This window comes from Budorcas taxicolor, chromosome 8, assembly GCF_023091745.1.
Source record: "Budorcas taxicolor isolate Tak-1 chromosome 8, Takin1.1, whole genome shotgun sequence".
Taxonomy (NCBI): domain Eukaryota; kingdom Metazoa; phylum Chordata; class Mammalia; order Artiodactyla; family Bovidae; genus Budorcas; species Budorcas taxicolor.
The window spans coordinates 4133015-4153161 of record NC_068917.1 but is presented as its reverse complement, the minus strand read 5'-3'; the positions used below and the strand labels follow the sequence as shown (position 1 = coordinate 4153161).

Here is a 20147-nt window from a genome sequence, read left to right as displayed (position 1 = left end):
ACAACAAGGTCCGAAGTCACAAATGGGCTTTTACTAAAACGTGGTGGACTCAACGGATGCATTCTATTTGTGTTTCTTTCTTAGATCAGGGGTGTTAGAGGGGAGGGAGGGAGAGAGAACCACTGCGGTTTCACTGGGATACGAGTGAAGGAAGCCTCACTGACTTCCAGGACAATAGGGTGGCAACCAGGTGCCCCCAGGAGCTGACACCAACAGGAAGGGCGCTCCCTGAGCAGCTGAAGGCCTGGCCACTAGCCTCCTCCGAAGGCGGGGGACGGCGGAGCAGAGGGTAGCCTGGGGGTTCCTGGGAGACCAGCTCCACCCATTCCTGGAGCCTCAGCCACGCCTCCTCCTGTTCTTGAGCCAGGAGGCTTCCACTGTGGGAACAGTGAGACCCAGTGACACCTGGCCCAGCAGAGGGAAGGGGCTGAAGATAAGCAGGAATCAGGTGGGTGTGTCCACCTAGGGTTGAGGCCAGCCCCCTCTCCCCCAGCCTCCAGATGTCTGCCAAGCAGTCCCTGCTGGTCCAGTCTTGGACAGGGAAGGAAATGAACCCTTCTTCTTTTGGAGAAACTGAGCAACCTACGAGGAAAGGCTGTAGACCCTGGCATTTGGGGTCCTTGCCAAACACTCGGGGGACCGCTACCCGCCAGCAAGCCGCAGCCAACCAGTTTCCAGTCAGTGATCATGAGATATTTAAGGAAAACGTCAGACACAGAATTCAGGGCAAGTGGATACAAAAAAGCAAGCAAGAAAGAAACAAACTTGAGGGAATAGAGAAAATGCCAAAAATGGTGGAGGACAGCTAAGTAACAAAAATAATGACAGTCACCCCCACCCCAATAAAAACATCCAACGATTAATAGCTGCAGAGAGATACAGGGCACGATGTCATCCCTGACACAGAGCAGGATGCCACAGAAAATCTAGAGAATGAGAAAGAAGACTTGGGAAATGAAAGTAGGACTGCAGAAATGACAAATCCAGCGAAAGGTTTGGGAGACAAAGGTGAAGAGATCTACAGAAAGTACAATGAAAATAGGCAAGAAAAACACAGAAAATCAGAACCTCAGGCCTAATGCAGCAGTTCTAAACATCAGGATAATACAAGTTTTGGCAAGAGAGGACTGAGAGACTGGAGAGGAAGCAAAAAGTGATAGGAAGAAATTTGCAGAATGAATTTTCAAACTGTAACTATCCTACCTAAATATCCTGTATAAGGCTGGAAAAATACTGTGCATCACTGAGGAAATCTCAGAGCACCAGGATCAGAGATGAGATCTGACAGGTTTGTAGAATGAAACAATAGCTGGTCACACACAGCAGCCCAGAAAGCAGACTGGCCCTGGGCTCCTCCATGCCAGCGCTGGAGACTGGAAGACTCTGAAGCGAGTTCCTCAGAACTGCTAGGAAAAGCCTATCTGTCCCTGCAGACCCAGCCAAACTGCCAAATCAGTGTGAGGATACAATAAAAACAGTTTCAGACAACCAGGGTCATTTTCTGTCCAATTCTTTGCGACCCCATGGACTGAGCATGCCAGGCTTCCCTGTCCTTCACCCTCTCCCAGAGTTTGCTCAAACTCATGTCCATTGAGTCAGTGATGCCATCCAACCATCTCATTGTCTTTTGCCCCGTCTTCCTCCTGCCCTCAAGCTTTCCCAGCATCAAGGTCTTTTCTAATAAGTCAGCTCTTTGCAACAGGTGGTCAAAGTATTAGAGCTTCAGCGTCAGCATTAGTCCTTCCAATGAATATTCAGGGTTGATTTCCTTTAGAATTGACTGGTTTGATCTCCTTGCAGTCCAAGGGACTCTCAAGAGTCTTCTCTAGCACCACAGTTGCAAAGCATCAATTCTCTGGCACTCAGCCTTCTTTATGGTCCAACTCTCACATCCGTCCATGACTACAGGAAAAACCATACCTTTGACTCTATGGACCTTTGTTGGCAAAGTGCAATCTCTGCTTTTTAATACATTATCTAGGTTTGTCACAATTTTCTTTCCAAGGAGCAATTATCTTTTATTTGGTTATAGTCACCATCCACATTGAATTTGGAGCTCAAGAAAAGAAAATCTGTCACTGTTTCCATTTTTCTCCCGTGAAGTGATGGGACCGGATGCCATGATCTTCGTTTTCTGAACGTTGAGCTTTAAGCCAAATTTTTCACTCTCCTGTTTCACCTTCATCAAGAGCCTCTTTAGTTTCTCTTCACTTCTGCCATAAGGGTGGTGTCATCTGCATATCTGAGGTTATCGATATTTCTCCTGGCAATCTTGATTCCAGATTGCACTTCATCCAGCCTGGCATTTCGTATGATGTTAAATAAGTTAAATACGCTGGATGATGATATACAGCCTTCACGTACTCTTCTCCCAATTTGGAACCACTCTGTTGTTCCATGTCTGGTTCTAGAAGCCACTGGTCCTTTATGCTTTCTTTGAAAGCTACTGGAGGGTGTGTGCTTCTGGCATATGAGAGAGGAAAATGAAAAAATGAAACACTGGGCATTTAGGAGCCAGGAACCAAGAAAAGAAAGAGGGGAAGGCACCGCAAAGATGACAGTGAAGGGGAGTCAGGAGGAACAGCTGTGCCCTGAGCCACAGAGCAGTTGGTCAAGAACGGAGAAGAGAATGCGGGGACCGCCAGGGGACACACCTGCATTTCAGATACTTCCACGGCAGGAAAATAACACAAGAAATGCAACGTTTAATGCACCCCAATGTTCACTGCAGCAGTTTTCACAATAGCCAGGACAAGGAAACAACCTAGATGTCCATCAACAGATGAACAGATAAAGAAGGTGCGGTACATATACACAATGGAATATTACCCAGCCATGAAAAGGGATGGAATAATGCCATCCGTAGCAATGGGCCACTGCTAGATATTACCGTACTAAGTGAAGTCAGAGAATGGCAAATACCATATATGTAGAATCTAAAATATGATGCAAATGACCTTATCTATGAAACAGAAACAGACTCACAGACACAGAGAAGAGACTTGTGGTTGCCGAGGAGGAGGGAGGGATGGAGTGGGGGTTGGGGCTGGCAGATGCAAACCATTACAAACAGAATGGTGGCACAGGGGACTACAGTCAGCATCCTGTGATGCGCCATGATGGAAAAGGATGCGAAAAACAATGTGCACATACATGTGTAACCGAGTGGCTCTGTTGCGCAGCAGAAACGAAGAAAACACTGTTAAAACAGAACTTGCTCAGTTAAAAAAGAAAAAGCAGCAACACTGTTTAGAAGGTGCTGACTAGCTGCCCTGGTGGTCTCAACAAGACCCGACGAGGCTACAGATAGTTCATCGTGAAAAGAAGGCCAGGACCAGGACGGGAAATAGACTGGGTGAGCCTGAGCACCGTGTCACAGACACGCCTCCATCAGACTGGCCTTCTGCACCTGCACAAAGGTGCAGAAACAGTTTCCCTGTGACTCACGCAACTCCTTACTTTGAAATGTTACATCCGTGTGACACATCCAGGTTGTATAAGTAGCAGCAATTAAGCATTTTCAGAGGAAAAATCTGCAACGTGTCTACTTACTCTTCATGCAGGACAACAGTCACTGCTCCCATAAGGATAAACATCCACCCACCATGCGCCTTTGTCGGCGGGGGGGAGTGTCCAGCCCATGACGGAGACTCTCAGGTTATGACTGCATAGAGTGGTTTTTCCCTCCTGTAATCTCCACAATAATCCTGTTTCACCTGAGACAGTGTTCTGACTACACAGTCAAGTCAACATGGGCCATACATGAATAGATTGTTTCTTAGAACAAGACATGCTCACACCACAGGCAACCATCGACAAAAATAAAAAAGGCAACCCACCAAAACAGAGAAAATATTTGTAAATTATATGACCAATAAAGGGTTAATACCCAAACTATACAAACACCTCACAGGACTTAACAGCAGGAAAAAAAAAAAAATGAACAGCCTGATTAAAAATGGGTAGAGGACCTGAACAGACATTTTTCTAAGGAAGATACACAGATGGCCAACAGACACCTGAAAAGATGCTCAGTATCACTAATCATCAGAGAAATGCAAATCAAAACTGCAAGGAGGTATCCACTCACATCTGTCAGAATGGCCATCATCTCAAAGTCTGTAACTGATAAATGCTGGAGAGGGTGCGGAGGGAATGGAACCCTCCTACACTGTCGGTGGGAAGGTAAGTTGGTGCAGCCACCATGGAGAACAGTAGGGAGAGTTCACAGAACTTAGAAACAGAGCTACTCTCTGGGCCAGTGATTATACTTCTGGACATTTATCTTCAGGAAATGAAATGGCTATTTTGAAGAGACAGCTGCACCCCATGTTTGCTATAGCTCCATTCACAGCAGCCGAGACATGGATTCAGCCTAAGCATCCATCAATGGACGAATGGTAAAGACAGGAGGGTGTCCCCCTCCCTCCCGCGCTTCTACACACACACACACACACACACACACACACACACACACACACACACACACAATATTCAGCCATAAAAAGAAGGCAACTCTGCTCTTTTTGACAACATGGATGGACCTTGAGGGCAGTATGGTGCATGACAGACTGAGTGAGACTGAACCTGTACTACGTGACCTCATCTTTGTGTGGAATCTTTAAAAGAAAATCACAAAACCCAAAAACCTGGAACTCATAGATACAGAGATTAGATTGATGGTTGCCAGAGTCTGGAGGTGGTGAGGGGTAAGTGAAATGGGTGAAGAGGGATCAAAAGCTACACACTTCCAGGTGTAAGATAACTAAGTCGGGGATGTAATGGACCACATGTTGGCCGCAGTTAACCATGCTGTGCTGTATATTTCCAAGCTGCTAAGAGAGTAGGTCTCCAGTGTCCTCCTCACAGTGATGGGTATTAAAGGACTTATTGCAGTGACTGTTTCACAATGTTCACATATATAGGAAACACACTGCACATCTTAACTAATATGGTGTTCCATGACAATTATTGCTCAAGGAAAAAAATTAATAAAAAAAGATCAAAAAAGTTGTTGTCTATAAATTTCATGTGAAAGTAGATCACAGGGGAAATTTGACACTGGGGGAAAATGACTCAACCTGGGAATAAATCCAGAGTAAATGAGAGATTGCTCACAACCAAGTGGGATGCAGCGAGCTAGAGGAACTCAGTTATTTTCTCATATAACCCTAAATTAGTTTTAGACTCTGTGGAGTTGGATCATAAGGAAGGCTGAGCACCAAAGAATTGATGCTTTTGAACTGTGGTATTGGAGAAAGCTCTTGAGAGTCTCTTGGACTATAAGGAGATCAAACCAGTCCATCCTAAAGGAAATCAGTCCTGAATATTCATTGGAAGGACTGATGCTGAAGCTGAAGCTCCAATACTTTGGCCACCTGATGCGAAGAGCTGACTCATTAGAAAAGACTCTGGTGCTGGGAAAGATTGAGGGCAGGAGGAGAAGGGGATGACAGAGGATGAGACCACTGGATGGCATCACTGACTCAATGGACATGAATCTGAGTAAGCTCCAGGAGATGGTGAAGGACAGGGAAGCTAGGCGCACTACAGTTCATGGGGTCACAGAGTCGGACACAGCTGGGTAACTGCATGACTGAACAAGACCCTGTGGAGTGTACGCTGCAGGCTAGGAAGGATCTGGGAGACAGAGGAATTCAAAATGTTAATTTATCACCTATGGATACTCACAGTGTTGGAGTGACTTCTGGTCCTTTTCCAGAGGTCAAGCTCTTAAGCAAAAGGCCATTCAGCTCAGGCCAACCTCCCACCCAAACCCACGACACAGAGACAGCCTGGCGGGACGGCTTCCCCAAACAGGCCCAGTTGGGGCCTGTCCGCGATGCCTGTTGTCTGTCTGGACCCCCTCAGCCACAGGGTTCCACCCAAATCCAGCTCTAGGTCTGAGGCCCAGTCTACATCTGGGTGGCGTCTAGCTCATCACCAGCCTGCCTGCACGCTGCCAGGCGCTCAGGTAGGAGGAGAGGCTGAGAGCTGCAGGCCCGGATGCGGAGCAAGGGCAGACGGGCAGGCGGCCCCAGCTCCAGGGCTCCCGTTTCCGAGGCGCCCTCCTCCTCCAGAACGAAGGCGGCACTGCAGAGCCGGTCCCCCCTCACTCCACCCACTCACGACTGTGGGAGAATTCCAGCTTACTTACACTGCTTCCTACGGACTGTGTGCGAGTGGTCTTTGACCTGTCATTACGTGCAGGAGAAAGCCTCGTCGTTTCCCCGTGGGTGACACACAGTGACCACGGGGGCAGTAGCCCTTGGCGGAAATCAACTTCTCAAGTAACACACGGACAGGGGCCATCTCACTGCTTCTAGAAACTTCCGTATGCCATTTTTGGTAAAAATTAAAATTTCTTCGTTATCTTTCTCTCCAGCAAGACAGCTGTGTAGTGTCAGACTGTCACAGTAAGGACGAGACCAAATACAGTTCTTAAATGCAGGATAATGAGAACACATGATGTGAAATCCCTGCTGTTTCTCTAGAAGGCCTCACTGTGGAACCCTCTCCTCTGAGTGTGACATACTGCACACTGGCTGTAAAGGACGCTGCTCAAAGGAAACAACAGCTTCGTGAAGGAGAGGAGGGAATCAGACGATAAACACAGTCTCCCAGAAGGAGGCTTCCCCCCGGGCCAAACTGTCCAGAGGGCCAAGCTCCAAAGTCCAAGTTAGAAATGGCAGGAGACCTTTCAGGGTACCACACGGTACTCAGGCCGTGTTTGACGGCATTTGTTTTTCTTGCTGCAGACAGTACTGCACACAATGATACATCCCAGAAACCAGATGGCATGGCAACTATTTTCCAATGAAGAGAGAAACAAGGACGAGGAAATATTTGTGGTCTTTCCAGAAATCTTTCACAACCTTCACATTTAATGGCTATTACTAGCAAAGCAGAAAAGTTTGCAATGATAGCCGAGCCACATAATTACCCATATGTGACCGATTTATAAAATCTTCTGAGATAAAAAAGCACACCAGTGAACTGGACCTACTCTTTGTGGTTCCCAACATGCAGAGAGAAGGGAAAATACTTGGAGAGTATGCTAGTGAATCCACGGTGTCACTAGCTTCATACCAGGCGGCTGGAGTCACAAAGACCATCTGCAAAGATACACCCTCGGCCTCACAGACATACAAGGGGGACCCACGGGACGCTGAGAACCGAAGCAGGGCATACAACAGGCACATTCCAGGGTTTCTGAGTGAAGATGGGGGAGAGACGCGAGAGGCAGAGACACTAACTGAACGCTTTTGTTTACAAAGGCTTTTGAGCATCATCAAAAACCTTCAGAGTCAATACATATCCTTCCCACAGCCTTGATCACAGGAGGCACCCACGTCACCCTCGTGTGACCTCCACACCCAGGGTCAGAAGATGGGAACCTCGCACAGCAAAGCTGCAGGTCCTGACTACAATTAATTCATAGCTTCCTTTTGAAGAAGGGAGCAAACTTGTGTGTCAATTTACACACGGTTATCCAGCCAACGTGTCTCATGAAAATCTACGTGTTTTATCCAACTCGTTTAATAAGGACCTTATTCTTAAAACCAAATGAAAGAATATCCAGTTCCCTGCCACATATGGAAAAAGTTTTCAAAAACCAACATCCATTCCAGCGCTCTCCACGAGGCTTGTGTAATCATAACTTAAGTAAGGAAACAGTCATCCCTAGGTTTGCTGAGAAAATGAGCAGTCTGCTGTTACATATGTAAGAGGAATTAACTCAAATAAAGCTCCCTGTGACTAATATTTTCACCATTAGGTGATGAATTCCGTTCAGTGAAGGATCTACATGGTCACAGAAAAAAAGAAATGGATGGTAAAAAAAAAAATAAGAAAAAACCAGAAACAAAATTGGCAACCCAATGTTGGTCTGTTGCAGCAGACAGAAATAAATTCTCTAGTAGTAAAAGTTGTAGACACAAACTGAAATTCAATACCGATGGGTTAGAGACTCACTAGCTGAGAATGACTGTCTTACGGTATCAAAATCTAGGAAAGAGGTTTGTGCAATAAAAACCCGCTCACAGTCTTCCCTGGATGGAAGAGGTGGGTAACCACAGAACGAACACACTGCTACGATGGAAATAAAATGAGAAGCGACGAAAAAACAAGTGTGAACTGGACTGGAGATGGTCATCTGCTTCTCAGTACTAACACTGTGCCTGGGTCGCTGGGCGTGAAACCCCAGCAGGTGACCCCGGGCGCCTGACGGTCCTGCCCTTCCCCTCCCTCGAGGCAGCCTGGCCCTGCCTCTCCTCCCGGCCCCCCTGCTCTGGTCCCACAGAGCCCCCTCTGCAGGGTTATCTGTGGGGTCCTTATTCCCACACAACACCCCGCCTCCTCGAACAGTGTCACTGGAAATGCTTCTGTACTGACGCACGTTACTGAAGTCTTGAGAATGTTAGAAAATCTGCTGTGATCCTCTCTGGATCACGTGGTCCAGAGTGGTCTCGTGTGGTCCTGGACTTCCTGGTCCACTCCGAGGACAGTGCTGATCCCCCCGGGTGGCCGCCTCTCTTCAAGGTCTCTGCGCCTGCCCAGCACCCCTCTCCCCAGCTTGACGCCAGCCCTGGCCAGGTCCTCACTCTGCTGACAGCTTCACTGATTCCCCTGGCCATCATCCATGTAAACGTTCCTCTAAAGTGTCCACTTTGGGCTTCCCTGGAGGCTCAGCTGGTGAAGAATCTGCCTGCAATGCAGGAGACCCTGGTTTGATTCCTGGGTTGGGAAGATCCCTTGAAGAAGGGATAAGCTACCCACTTCAGTATTCTTGGGCTTCCCTTGTGGGCTCAGCTGGTAAAGAATCCACTTGCGTTGCGGAAGACCTGGGTTTGATCCCTGGGTTGGGAAGATCCCCTGGAGGAGGGCATGGCAACCCACTCCAGTATTCTTGCCTGGAGAATCCCATGGACAGAGGAGCCTGGCAGGCTACAGTCCATGGGGTCACAGAGTCAGACACAGAAAAGTGTCCCCTTTGGACTCCCTGACCACCTTCTCCATGCCGTGACATCCTGTCCTGCACCTCAACTGGACACTCAGACATCCCTGGAATGTCTCAGCTGCTTGCAACTTCCTCTGTCTTGAGGTTTCGAATGTTCAGCATCCTCTCCCCCTTCGCTTGCTCCCCCACCTCCCTGTTCTCCCATCTCCCCTCCTGAGTCGTCTTCATCCTCAGTGTCCATTCCCTTGACTCCTACCTCTTTTCCCCTCAAGCCTCAATCCGGCTTCACCTGCTTCCCTTTCTGGCCCAGCAAGGGCCCGGCCAGTGGTGCCAGCCAAGGAGAAAGCCTTGACGCAGTGTTCACCTTGGAGGGCAGACCACGGCTGTCACCGAGTCCTGAGACCAGGCTCCCTGGGGGCACCGTGGGCCAGTGTCCAATCCCAATGGGTTCTCCCCATTTCCACAAGGCACACAAGTCCGATCCTGGACTCCCTGACCTCTCTCGTCGCTGGCCTCAGCCTTGCAGGCTCTTATTCACCCCATTCGCCACAGCCCCTCTTCCTCTGCTGGCAGTATTGTTGTCTGACTCGGAACCTCAGTCTTCCCTTCCGTGTCTCTTTTCCTTCCCCAGCGCTTCTGAGCCGGAAGGCGCAGCCTACTTTCTGGGCGAGGCCCCGTGTGGACTGGCCTCTCAAGGCTGATCTGTAAAATATCTGGCTCATCTGGGCTTTAACATGGAAATGTCTGACTCCTGTCACTTTTATCCCAACGCCTGAGACACGCCTTTGGAGGAAGGGGGTGTGGTTGGTTCAGAGGAGAGGCGCACAGACAGTGAGTGAGGATCGGAGTCTGTCTGGAACACAGGGTGTTCTCCAGGGAGGGCTCCCAGGAGGCGGTCACAGCCCACGGGGAGTCCAGGAGCCCCTGGCGTCTGGGAGGAGAGGCGGGCTCGGGGCCAGGGGGTGGGGTGGGAGCTCACGGGCCGCAGCCTCCTGACTCCAGCTGTGCTCAGAGCTGATCAGCCCAGGTGACTGAGCTGAGGCTGTACAGAGGGTGGAGGACGGCAGAGACAGGCTTCAAAAGGGCTTATTTTGTTAACGAATTTTTTAAATTGGATAAAAAAAAAAACTGTCTCTGTTTTGTTTGTTCTCTGGTCATGCCACAAGGCATGCGGGATCTCAGCTCCCCAGTCAGGGACAGAACCTGGGCCCCTGCATCAGAAGCGTGGAGTCTTAACCACTGGACCACCAGGAAAGTCCCAGGGCTTCTTTCTTTTAAAATAACACTTGTAAGCATAAAGGAACTCATATTATTGAAAAATCAGTTGGGAAATCAAGTGAACAAGAAAACATCATGTGCTCAGCAGCCCACCTCCCTGACAGCTCCTGGTAACATCTGCTGTATTTCCTTCTAACACACAGTAGGAACTTTTACTTATTTTTTTGGCTAAGCTGTGTGACCTACAGGATCTTAGCGCCCTGACTAAGGACTAAAAGTGCCCTCAGCCGTGAAAACACGGGTCCTAACGGCGGGACTGCCAGAGAGTCCCACACAACACACATTTAGTTTGTTAAAAGAGTACTTCTTTTTCTTTCACAAAATTAGTATTCAGCTCCTACATGAGTTCCTCTAGTAGCTTTCGCTCAGCACTTTTGTTACTATTTGGACACCAGATTCACAGCACTGTCTCCGGGCACGTGGTTCATACATGGCTCCGTCTTTCCTCTGAGCCAGGTCTGCCTCTTTAAAAATAAAAGGTCTCGAGCCAGCAGGGGGAGAGGGCAATGGCACCCCGCTCCAGTCCTCCTGCCTGGAAAATCCCATGGACGGAGGAGCCTGGTAGGCTGAAGTCTATGGGGTCGCTAAGAGTCGGCCACAACTGAGCGACTTCACCTTCCCTTTTTACTTTCATGCATTGGAGAAGGAGGAAATGGCAGCCCACTCCAGTGTTCTTGCCTGGAGAATCCCAGGGACGGGGGAGCCTGGTGGGCTGCCATCTATGGGGTCACACAGTCGGACACGGCTGAAGCGACGCAGCAGCAGCAGCAGCAGCAGCAGCAGCAGGGACTACGTTTTCTAGCTCACTTTGTGATCACTCAAGGGGCCCTCATATGCACTTAGACAAGATGAGATGGATTCACTGGAGAGACATTGCATCATCACGCACTCGTTCACGGAAAGCACCTAATATTTAAGATGAACACAAAGCATTCTTCTGGATGGCTGAGAACTACTTCCAAATATACGTAGTGTTATCAGCGAATACTTCCAACTCTATTTTAGACACAAGACGGACTCAAGCTTCTTTTAGGACATTTCTGTATCTTTAAGGACTTCATCATACCTACTGGGAGAGGGCTCTCTTTGACCTTTGTTCCTTACTTTGCCCCCAACTGCCTTCCTCATTTTCTCTTTGTTCTGTGTGTTCAGACCTAGCAGGTAAGGCTTAACCTAGGATAGAACCTAGGAGACCATTTGTGTTTTAAAGCCAAACAGGCAGAGTGACAGAACTCAAGAGTGAGATCCTGAACCCCAGCCAGCAAAGGTGAAAGGAAGGAAGACTTCCAGCGTTCTGACGGGGCTGCACCTGGGGCCTGGGCCGTGTCCCACGTAAACAGGATGGGGAGGAGCAGCCAGCAGCCCTGGAAGGTAAGCAGACGTCCGCATCAGACGGCGCTGACCCGTCAAGAACACGCACCTTGAAGCAGCAGTGTGCCTGCCCTCCAGCCAGCAGGCGGCAGGGTGCAAGGATCCCTCGCTTTTCCACACATCTCATGTTCTCTATAGCATTGTAAAGTAAGATATTCATAAAAGGTGACACAGAAGAAATGAGGAAGTGAAAAGGCTCCCAAATCAAGTACCCTGGATGTCTGGGTACTTCTCTACTGTAACTCCATCAGTGGGATTTTAATTTGATCCTTCATATTCACTCAACTTCTAGGGCAAGCGGGTCAGTGGGAAGTACTGTCAAATGAGAAAACTCTGGTTGGTGGGGACAGAGAGTAGGGACCTTATAGCGTACCTGGGTCAGAAGTAACCCCAAGGAATGAGGTCACTCTAAACAGGAGAGACTTCTTGCTCTTTGTGGGTCTGTTCTTCTTTCATTCATTCAAAATAATTCTGTGCATTTACGGTTTGTCAGGCCCTGACCGAGGACCCAGCAAAAAGGCAGTGAGAAGACAGCGAGGTCTTCCGCGGTAAGAAGCATCCCCATGGGAGAAACATCACCCAAACCAGCCTGCAGGCAAGTGAGCAGAGATCAGAAGTAGCTCCGTGGTGGGGACAGCAAAGAGTGTGGTTAGTGGGGACAGCTGGGGACGCCGCAGGGCAGGTGGTGACAGGGAACAAAGGGGCAGCCAGCCATCTGCAGCCCAAAGACATGCCAGGGAGTGAGCCCTCCAGGCAAGGGGAGCCCACGCCCCAATTTCGTGTCTAGGAGTGGGATGGGGACCATGGGGAGCTTCCAGGCAGGGCAGATCCGGCTCAGCTGACCCTCTGATGAGAGGGTCCAGGCTGCCCTCCTCCTCCTGTCTGCTCTCCCCACTGCTCCTCATCATGCGGATGTCAGCCCAGAACTGGACCAGGCGACACAGTAGCAGCAGTGCATTTATAGGCCTGTCCCGTTTTAAGACAAGCGCTGCAGGAAGAACTGGGGCTCTCAGGGTGGGAGCGAGAGCAAGGAGGAGGACGCAAGGGTCCGAGGAGCAGCCCATCTGAGAAGCCATCTGGCTGTTTCAGGTAGGAATCCTGACACTGCTTCCTGCAGGGGCCAGGGCGGGGCAGTGAGAAGCAGAGGAAGCTCCGGCCACACCTCGGGCAGGTGACCGAGCAGGGAGCGCTGCAGGGTCACGCCGCCATGCACAGACACAGGTGGGGGCTCTGAGGCGGGGGGAGGACCCGCGCTCGGCTCACAAGCGTGCACCGTCTCCCCGTTGAGCGGTCCTGCGTCCAGCACAGGGACGTGCCCCGGCTTCCCGTCCTCTCCTCGCCTCTCGCCTCTCGGATGCCTCATCGGCTCCTTCCACACAAGAGGAAGACCATCAAAGAAGCAGGAAGTAACAGGGTCTGACGGCGGCATCCGCTCCTTCCACGCCTCTGGGCCTGGTGCAGGAGGTGCGCTTGGTGAGCGGACAGGACCTGCTTCTCTGTGCTCTCCACTGCCGCCTGCTCAGTGTGACCCCGAGGTCGCCCCAGGTTTGTCCCTGGAGGTGCCACACGCCTGTGTCTTTCAGGGACTGCTTTTCAGCAAGAATAAAGAGACAGGATTTTGTTTCCCATGAACAAACCGAGTGGTGTATTTATCTTGCCTCTTCAGGCAGCATTTGTAGACTTATTCGGTGGGCCCTGAACAAGGACGATACCATGACAAGCAGCTCACAAACTGGTTTACCTTCCTTCCCTCCTCTCTCGCTCTGATAAACACTATGATTTCAGCCGCACTTCACTTCTCTCCTGTGCACTGCGAGGGACGACGCTGCGTGTCAGACACGGAGACTCTCGGACCCTCTCACGGCTTCCCTGGGTGCAGTGAAAGTGCCCTCTGGTCTATGGTGCGGTGTGTGGGCACCTGGAACTCACTAAACGGCCATGCTCAACCCCAGGGAACTCACACCGGAGGGGCAGAGTCTGAGCCAAGGACATCTCCTTGGGAGTGAACGTGGGAGCCCACAGCCCTGGGCCGGGGTCCACCCTCAGGGCAGAGGCAGACCGCAGCCAGGGGCTGGGAGGGCGGCAAGACCCATGCTGGGGGTTTCTGTTCTAGAATCTTGCTGCAGAAAGGCGTTCAGGACATTCCTATCTTTTCATTTTAGTTTTTTTTCCCCCCTCTCATGATTGCTACTGAGCTATTTGAGAGGAAAAATACAAAGAGATTTTCCTTCTAACAATGACACTTTTCAGGACTCTAACAAATAAAATACCCTTTTCAGATTCACTTAATAAGAGTAAATATTTAAATTCCTACTATTTTCAGTCCCTCCTAATTGTTCCCTATTTTTTTGGTTACAAATGATTCAGATGAATGGTATGCCATAAAGTTCCCTACCCACCCCCCAAATATAAGCCTCTCCTTTTCTATGAAAAGGAGTAAAGTCATGGGTTGATGAAAAAAGATTCAAGTGGACCAGTTTTTCCACTGCTAATCATAAGATGCAAAATTTCACTTTTTCCCAAAGTATGAAAAGAAACAGACATGTATAAGAATTTTACTTATTGTAAGAATTTTATAGTGGTTACATTAATCACTGACACCCTGGACATCATTCCACATTATCTATAGATATCATTCAGCGGCATTCCTATCAATGGATACAACCTTCAAAACAATGAGCCAACCTTCTCAGATAACAGAGAAAGGGGTGGAAGGCCTCATACCAGACCTTGGCACTGGTCCCCTCAACCACTTCTGTATTGTTTGACCTGCCACTTCAAGCATGCACTCGCTTTGTGATGAAAACAAAATTTTAAAAAGTGCTAAAATTCCTAAGAAAATTTAAAAATTGATAAATATGTTGGAAGGGTCAATCACCTATTATTTCCTCTGCAGTAACTGGAAGGTACTCATACAACATGGACATCATGAATGGATGCTCTAAGGATACACTTACACACAAAGATTTGAAAACAGAAAGCAGGACAAAACCTGCTACCAGCGATGTGACTTCTAAGCTACCAAGTTTCCCTCAATTTCCTCATGAAGGGAATTTAGACACTGAAATCCACCTTCCCTGGACTTGACTTTAAACTGAACACCTGACTAGCAAGCAGATCATGATGTCAGTCTGCAAACTTGTGCCCGAGCCATTCAAGTAGCTCTTAATAACCACAGAAGTGTTCCGTCCATCTTTTATAGACATCCCCCCACACAGTTGAGTCAGAGCTGAAGAGCTGCTGAAACCCCTGAGATATGGAGGCTGTGAGGCCTGTGAGCAGCTCCTTCTGTTTGCTCTCCTGTGATTTATACTCAAGAGCCAGCAGGTCTTCTCAGTGGACATCTTCCCTGTCTGCCCTAGGAGGGCTGGTCCCTTGCTTCATCCAAAGCACTGCAAATACACACTCTAGGTGCAAAGCTAAAAGCAGACGGCAGAGGCAATTAATTCAGTGGGCTGGAGCTACAGGGGCATAAGCCTCTCTTCAGATGGCCTCTCTGAGCTGCTGAGACCTGTCTCGCATCTCAGGGGGGCTTTGTCTAGGTGAGGAACATGCTACTGTACACAACTGAGAAGCCCACAGCCCACACAACGTGCCCGGCAGATACAGGAGGAAGCCTGAGGTGTTCATTGTCAAAGATAATAAAAGCAAGTTCTGAAGCTGCCATGCAGGGCAGTGCAGAAGTTTCCTTTCACCGAAGTGCCTGCCCATCTGTTGACTCAGGCACTCCTCTGGCTGATTTGTTATTTGAGTGGTCTAATAATGCCCACAAAACTGCCCAATAAACAATAAAGTGATGAATGAATGTAAGATGCCATCCTAATCTGAAAACTAGCCTGTTCCCACAATGAGCCACAGGCAGGGGGAGGAAGCAGTCACTCCTGTCCTGAGACTGCCTTCCAGCCCCACAGCACACCCCTCCGCCAGACAGCGAGGGGAGCACAGGCCCTGCGGAGTCCATCCTCACGGAAACACGGCCTCAGTGATAGGACTCCCGCTGACCTCCGTCAGGGCAGGGACTCAGCTCCTCTCTGCTCTGAGGGATCCTTTAACTGACACTCTAACGGGTTCACCACCACCCTCCCCGGTGGCACCAGTGCAAACCGCGCATACACGCGTCACCATCCTTTTTTAACAGTGGGAACCAAGCAGGAAGGTGGTGTGGGTGGAAGCATGCCTTTCGTGGAACCCTGCACCCAGCGGCTTGGGCTGGGAGAGGCACCCTCTCTCCACCCCTCCAGCAGCCTGCCACACCTGGAACCTCCATCTTCAGCCACAGGCTCTGTGCTTAGTCAGGTTTCCTCACCGACTCCTTCACTTAAGACAGTGGCAGTGATTTTCACAGGCCAGCTCTCAGCAGGCCCTTCCCCACCTTCTGAAGACACCTCTGCCCCGGGCAGGACACCTTCGCAGCTGAAACCAGCTATGGTTTTTAGCAAAAGGCAGGTTGAACCAAGCCTCTCACGTATTTCTCTGCTTTGGGGTGTTTTTTACATTTCAGAGGCCCCATTGAGTAGCAAGGTCACACAGCCGGGACACCTGCCTGCAGGAGGCCTTGCCCGGGGGAAGGTCTGGCCCCTGGGCCCCTGGCAGAGGCCGGACCGTGGACGTGCGGCAGGGGTACTCACAGCTTGGGCTTGGCGAGCAGAGGCGGGGGCTCCTTCACGGGGGACAGCAGGGCGGACGGGCTGGGGAGAGCGGTGCCGCCGTCGGCTCGGCCGTTCACCACTCCGTTCACTCCGCGCGTAGGGTGCACACGGGTGGCTTCCCTGTCGGAAGCAGAGCTCAGCCCCGACTCGGGGCCGCTCTCGGGAGGGGCGTCTGCCGGCTTCTGCGCCACCAGCTCGAAGGGGCTCGCCTCCCATAGGGGAGAGGGCAGCGGGAAGTGGCCACTGCCGGACTCTCCTGCCGAGTCGTAGCCGCAGGTGTCTGTGCTGGCTGAAGGAGGGAGAGGAGGGGACTCGGTGAGAGGGGCCAGCCCCTTCCCACCCCACCCACAGCCTGGAGCCCGGGCGGGGGCTGCTGCGGGACAGTGCCGGAGGGGGCGGGGGCGGGGCGGGGCAGGCTGGACTTCATCTCCCAGGTGGCTCACAAGTGGGACCCCAGTTACCAGGTTATTAACAAATTTCAAACAGGAGCTAAAAAAAGATGGCAACAGATTACTGGTAATGACGATCGTATATGCAAGGCAGCAAAAGAGACAGAGATGTAAAGAACAGACTCGGACTCTGTGAGAAAAGGCAAGTGTGGGATGATTTGAGAGAATAGCATTGAAACATGTATATTATCATATGGAAAATAGATGACCAGTGCCAGTTTGATGCGTGAAGCAGGGCACTCAAAGCTGATGCACTGGGACAACCCTGGGGGATAGGGTGGGGACGGAGGTGGGAGGCGGTTCAGGATTGGGGGGACACATGTGCACCAGTGGCTGATTCAGGTCAGTGTATGGCAAAAACCACCACAATACTGTAAAGCAATTATCCTCCAATTAGATAAATCTGGGCTTCCCTGGTGGCTCATATGGTAAAGCGTCTGCCTGCAATGCGGAGACCCGGGTTCGACCCCTGGGTCGGGAAAATCCCTCTGGAGAAGGAAATGGCAACCCACTCCAGTACTCTTGCCTGGAAAATTCCATGGACTGAGGAGCCTGGTAGGCTACAGTCCATGGGGTCGCAAAGAGTGGGACTGAGCAACTTCACTTTAAATAAATTTAAAAAAGAAAAAGACCACACAAACACTGTCAACGGACGCCACTTCGTCCTGTCTGTTTCAGCCCAGAACACCCTACCTGTGCTTCGCTGAGCTTAGCTCAGGCTACAGAGGTTCTCTGTGCTGAGCAGTGGGAACTCACTTCTTCACTCATCTGTCCTAAAGCCAAGCGAGGCTCTTGGGGAAATGTCTTACGACCTCATAGGGAATTATTTCCCATTCAGAGGACCGCTGCAGCTGTGACTCAGTGCAGAACACACTGCTCATTACTCTCAGTGGAGAACGGAGAGCATCCTGACACAAGGGTGTGTCTTCCGAGGACCCTGTGCCCCACCCAGCAGGGCTTCTGCAGTGTCCTGAGGATGCTCCCTGGGCTGAGCAGAAAGCTTGAAAACAGCTCTTGATCACGTTTGGCCGAGAGTAGGTTTACCCCTGAGAAAAATGGGAAATACTACTTGCTAATCTCAGTCACACAGACGTGGAGCGGAGCTTTGGCTTCATGGTCAGAGCACTGCACCTGTGCTGGGGCCGTTCGCTGGGACCATCTTCAACCCCAAATCAAATACTGGGCCCTCTCTGTGGCTCCGATCACAACCCTGGAGCCTCCTGTTAACAGAGTCCTCAGTCCTGCCGGCAGAGCCCTGTGAAGGAGAACTTTACAGCTCCTTTCTTACTGAGGATGAAGAATCAGGAATCCCTCCCACCGCCCTAAACTGGTTTGTCTGTGTCTCTGCCGCCCCCTACCAACCAGCTTGCTGGCTTCCAGAGAAATCCCTTTGAAACTTCCAGAGCATTGTTGAGTCCACCTCCAGCTGATGACTACCTCCTGACCGCGGTGCTAGGTGCCGCCTTGGTCAAAGAGGTATTTTATAACCGTTGTAAAATAAACAACAGAAATATCGCCATAAAATCCAACTAAGGCTAGTTAATAATAGCAGAATACTCATGTTTGACTCTTTTGTGACCCCATGGACTGTAGCCCACCAGGCTCGTCTATTCATGGAATTCTCCAGGCATGAATACTGGAGTGGGTTGTAATTCCCTTCCCCAGGGAATCTTTCCAGTCAGGGATTAAACCCATGTCTCCTGCATTGCAGGCAGCTTCTTTACTACTGAGCCATGAGGGAAGCCCCAGAAAACAGTTAACTAAAGGTCAAAGAAACCGAGGAAAAGAATGGTTTCACGCTTTCCCTAAGTGCTAAGTTTCTGAGTTTACAAAAATGCCCCGACATTCTCAGAGGTTGGTTTGAACAATAAAACACACTGCTTGAGTGTTTGGTAGGACTCAGCTCCCAGTGAAATCTGGTTTCTACGATCTCTGCTGCTTCTCTGGGTCTACTGAGCAGGGTTAAACAGTGACTGACTCGCCCTGGTGCCTCCCAATCCCTGCGTCATGCCGGTAGGCAGGAGGACGTGGGCAGCCAGCTCCATTGTTCCCAAGACAGAGAACACACACCCGAAATAGCTGCCTACGTGTGTTCTCTCACCACACTATCATCACCCTGTGTTTTCAGCTCTTGTTTCCCACTGCCCAACCCCCGTCCCCAGAAGCCCGCCGTCCCGGCCTCCCAGTACCCCCCACCCCAGCCTGCTGTTTTGTGATGAAGCACGGATTCTTAGCATGACTCCTGGAGGCTGGGCGGTCCTCTGGGCGGTCCTTTCTGCAGTGGGGACCTGGCGTACCTGAGGTGACCACCAGCTGGGCAGTGCTGGCTGCTGAGCCGTAATCATTGCTGGCCGAGCACGTGAAGATGCCAGCGTCCTCGGGGAATGTCTCTGCGATAACCAGGGTGCAGATCTCCTCTGGAAGGAAGAGAACCGAGTCACTCATCAGAGGGCACCCACAGGGTTGCTCCTAAGAAGCCAGACTTCTGACTTCTAACCCAAGCAAATTTGGTAGCAGTTATCATGGGGTCACTTTACGAAGTATTCACAGTGCAATCTCTTGACAGTTAATTTAGCTGTTCAACCTGGTGGCAAAGCTCTGGAGTCAGACAGATTCTTGGTGATTGTGGCTAAGCTCTGTCTTCATCAGTCTTGGCTTCTTCGCCTATAAAACAGGGATAATGTGCTCCTCGTGAGGGCACTGCGATGAGCACACAGGAGGTTTGCAAAGCGTGTGCCTGTACGCTCGGTACGTGGGCGACGCCAGCCCTGCCTAGTCTGGCTGATGCTCATGAAATTTCTCAATAGCAAAAGAGCTGCTCAACTGAAGCCCTTACTGGGGACATCAAGCTTCTCTAAGAAGCTAACAATGGGGAAAAGAGAACATAACGGGGAAATGTTTGACTGAAGACAGTTACTCTAGAAGCTACTGTTACACAGCGTGGCTGTCTTCTGTGGGGTGAGAAGCACAGACTCTGGGACCAGAGACCAGGGCACGAATGAGGGTCTTGCCACGTGGTGCCTTTGTGACTCTGGTTCACCTCTCACCTAAAGATGGAGACAGTAAGAGAATGTACCTTCTGGGTCTTGTATGGACCATGACTCATAAATCATCCATCACAGGGTTGTCATGAGGGTCGATGCTGGTAACCATCACAACAGTTAAGTTACAGAAGCCCTTCTCCAGCACCAGGCACCACTATTAGCACTGAACAGACATGAGTTTAGATTTAACCCTCATGCCAACCCTGCAAGTTACATTTCCTATGATTAACCTGTTTTACAGATAGGAAAGCTGAAGCACGGCAAGGCTAACTGATTTACCCAAAGTCACGCAGTTCATGAGCAGCAAAATCAGAATTTGAACCAAGTCGGGCTCCAGACTTCATTCTCATGACCATCTATGGTTGTGACAAGATACGCACTATGCTTCGGGCACTGC

At 50.3% G+C, this 20147-nt stretch overlaps 1 protein-coding gene across 4 annotated transcripts in view; it reads right to left on the bottom strand.

Moving 5' to 3' along the window:
- Positions 1–20147, bottom strand: part of PALLD (palladin, cytoskeletal associated protein) — a 377075-nt gene that overhangs the window by 160978 nt on the left and 195950 nt on the right. For all 4 annotated transcript variants that reach the window (XM_052645047.1, XM_052645048.1, XM_052645049.1 and 1 more), the window contains exons 9-10: positions 19004–19123; positions 16237–16546 (exon numbers count right to left, since the gene is read on the bottom strand). In XM_052645047.1, coding sequence (XP_052501007.1) covers positions 16237–16546; positions 19004–19123 — 430 coding nt within the window. The remainder of the gene's footprint in view (positions 1–16236; positions 16547–19003; positions 19124–20147) is intronic.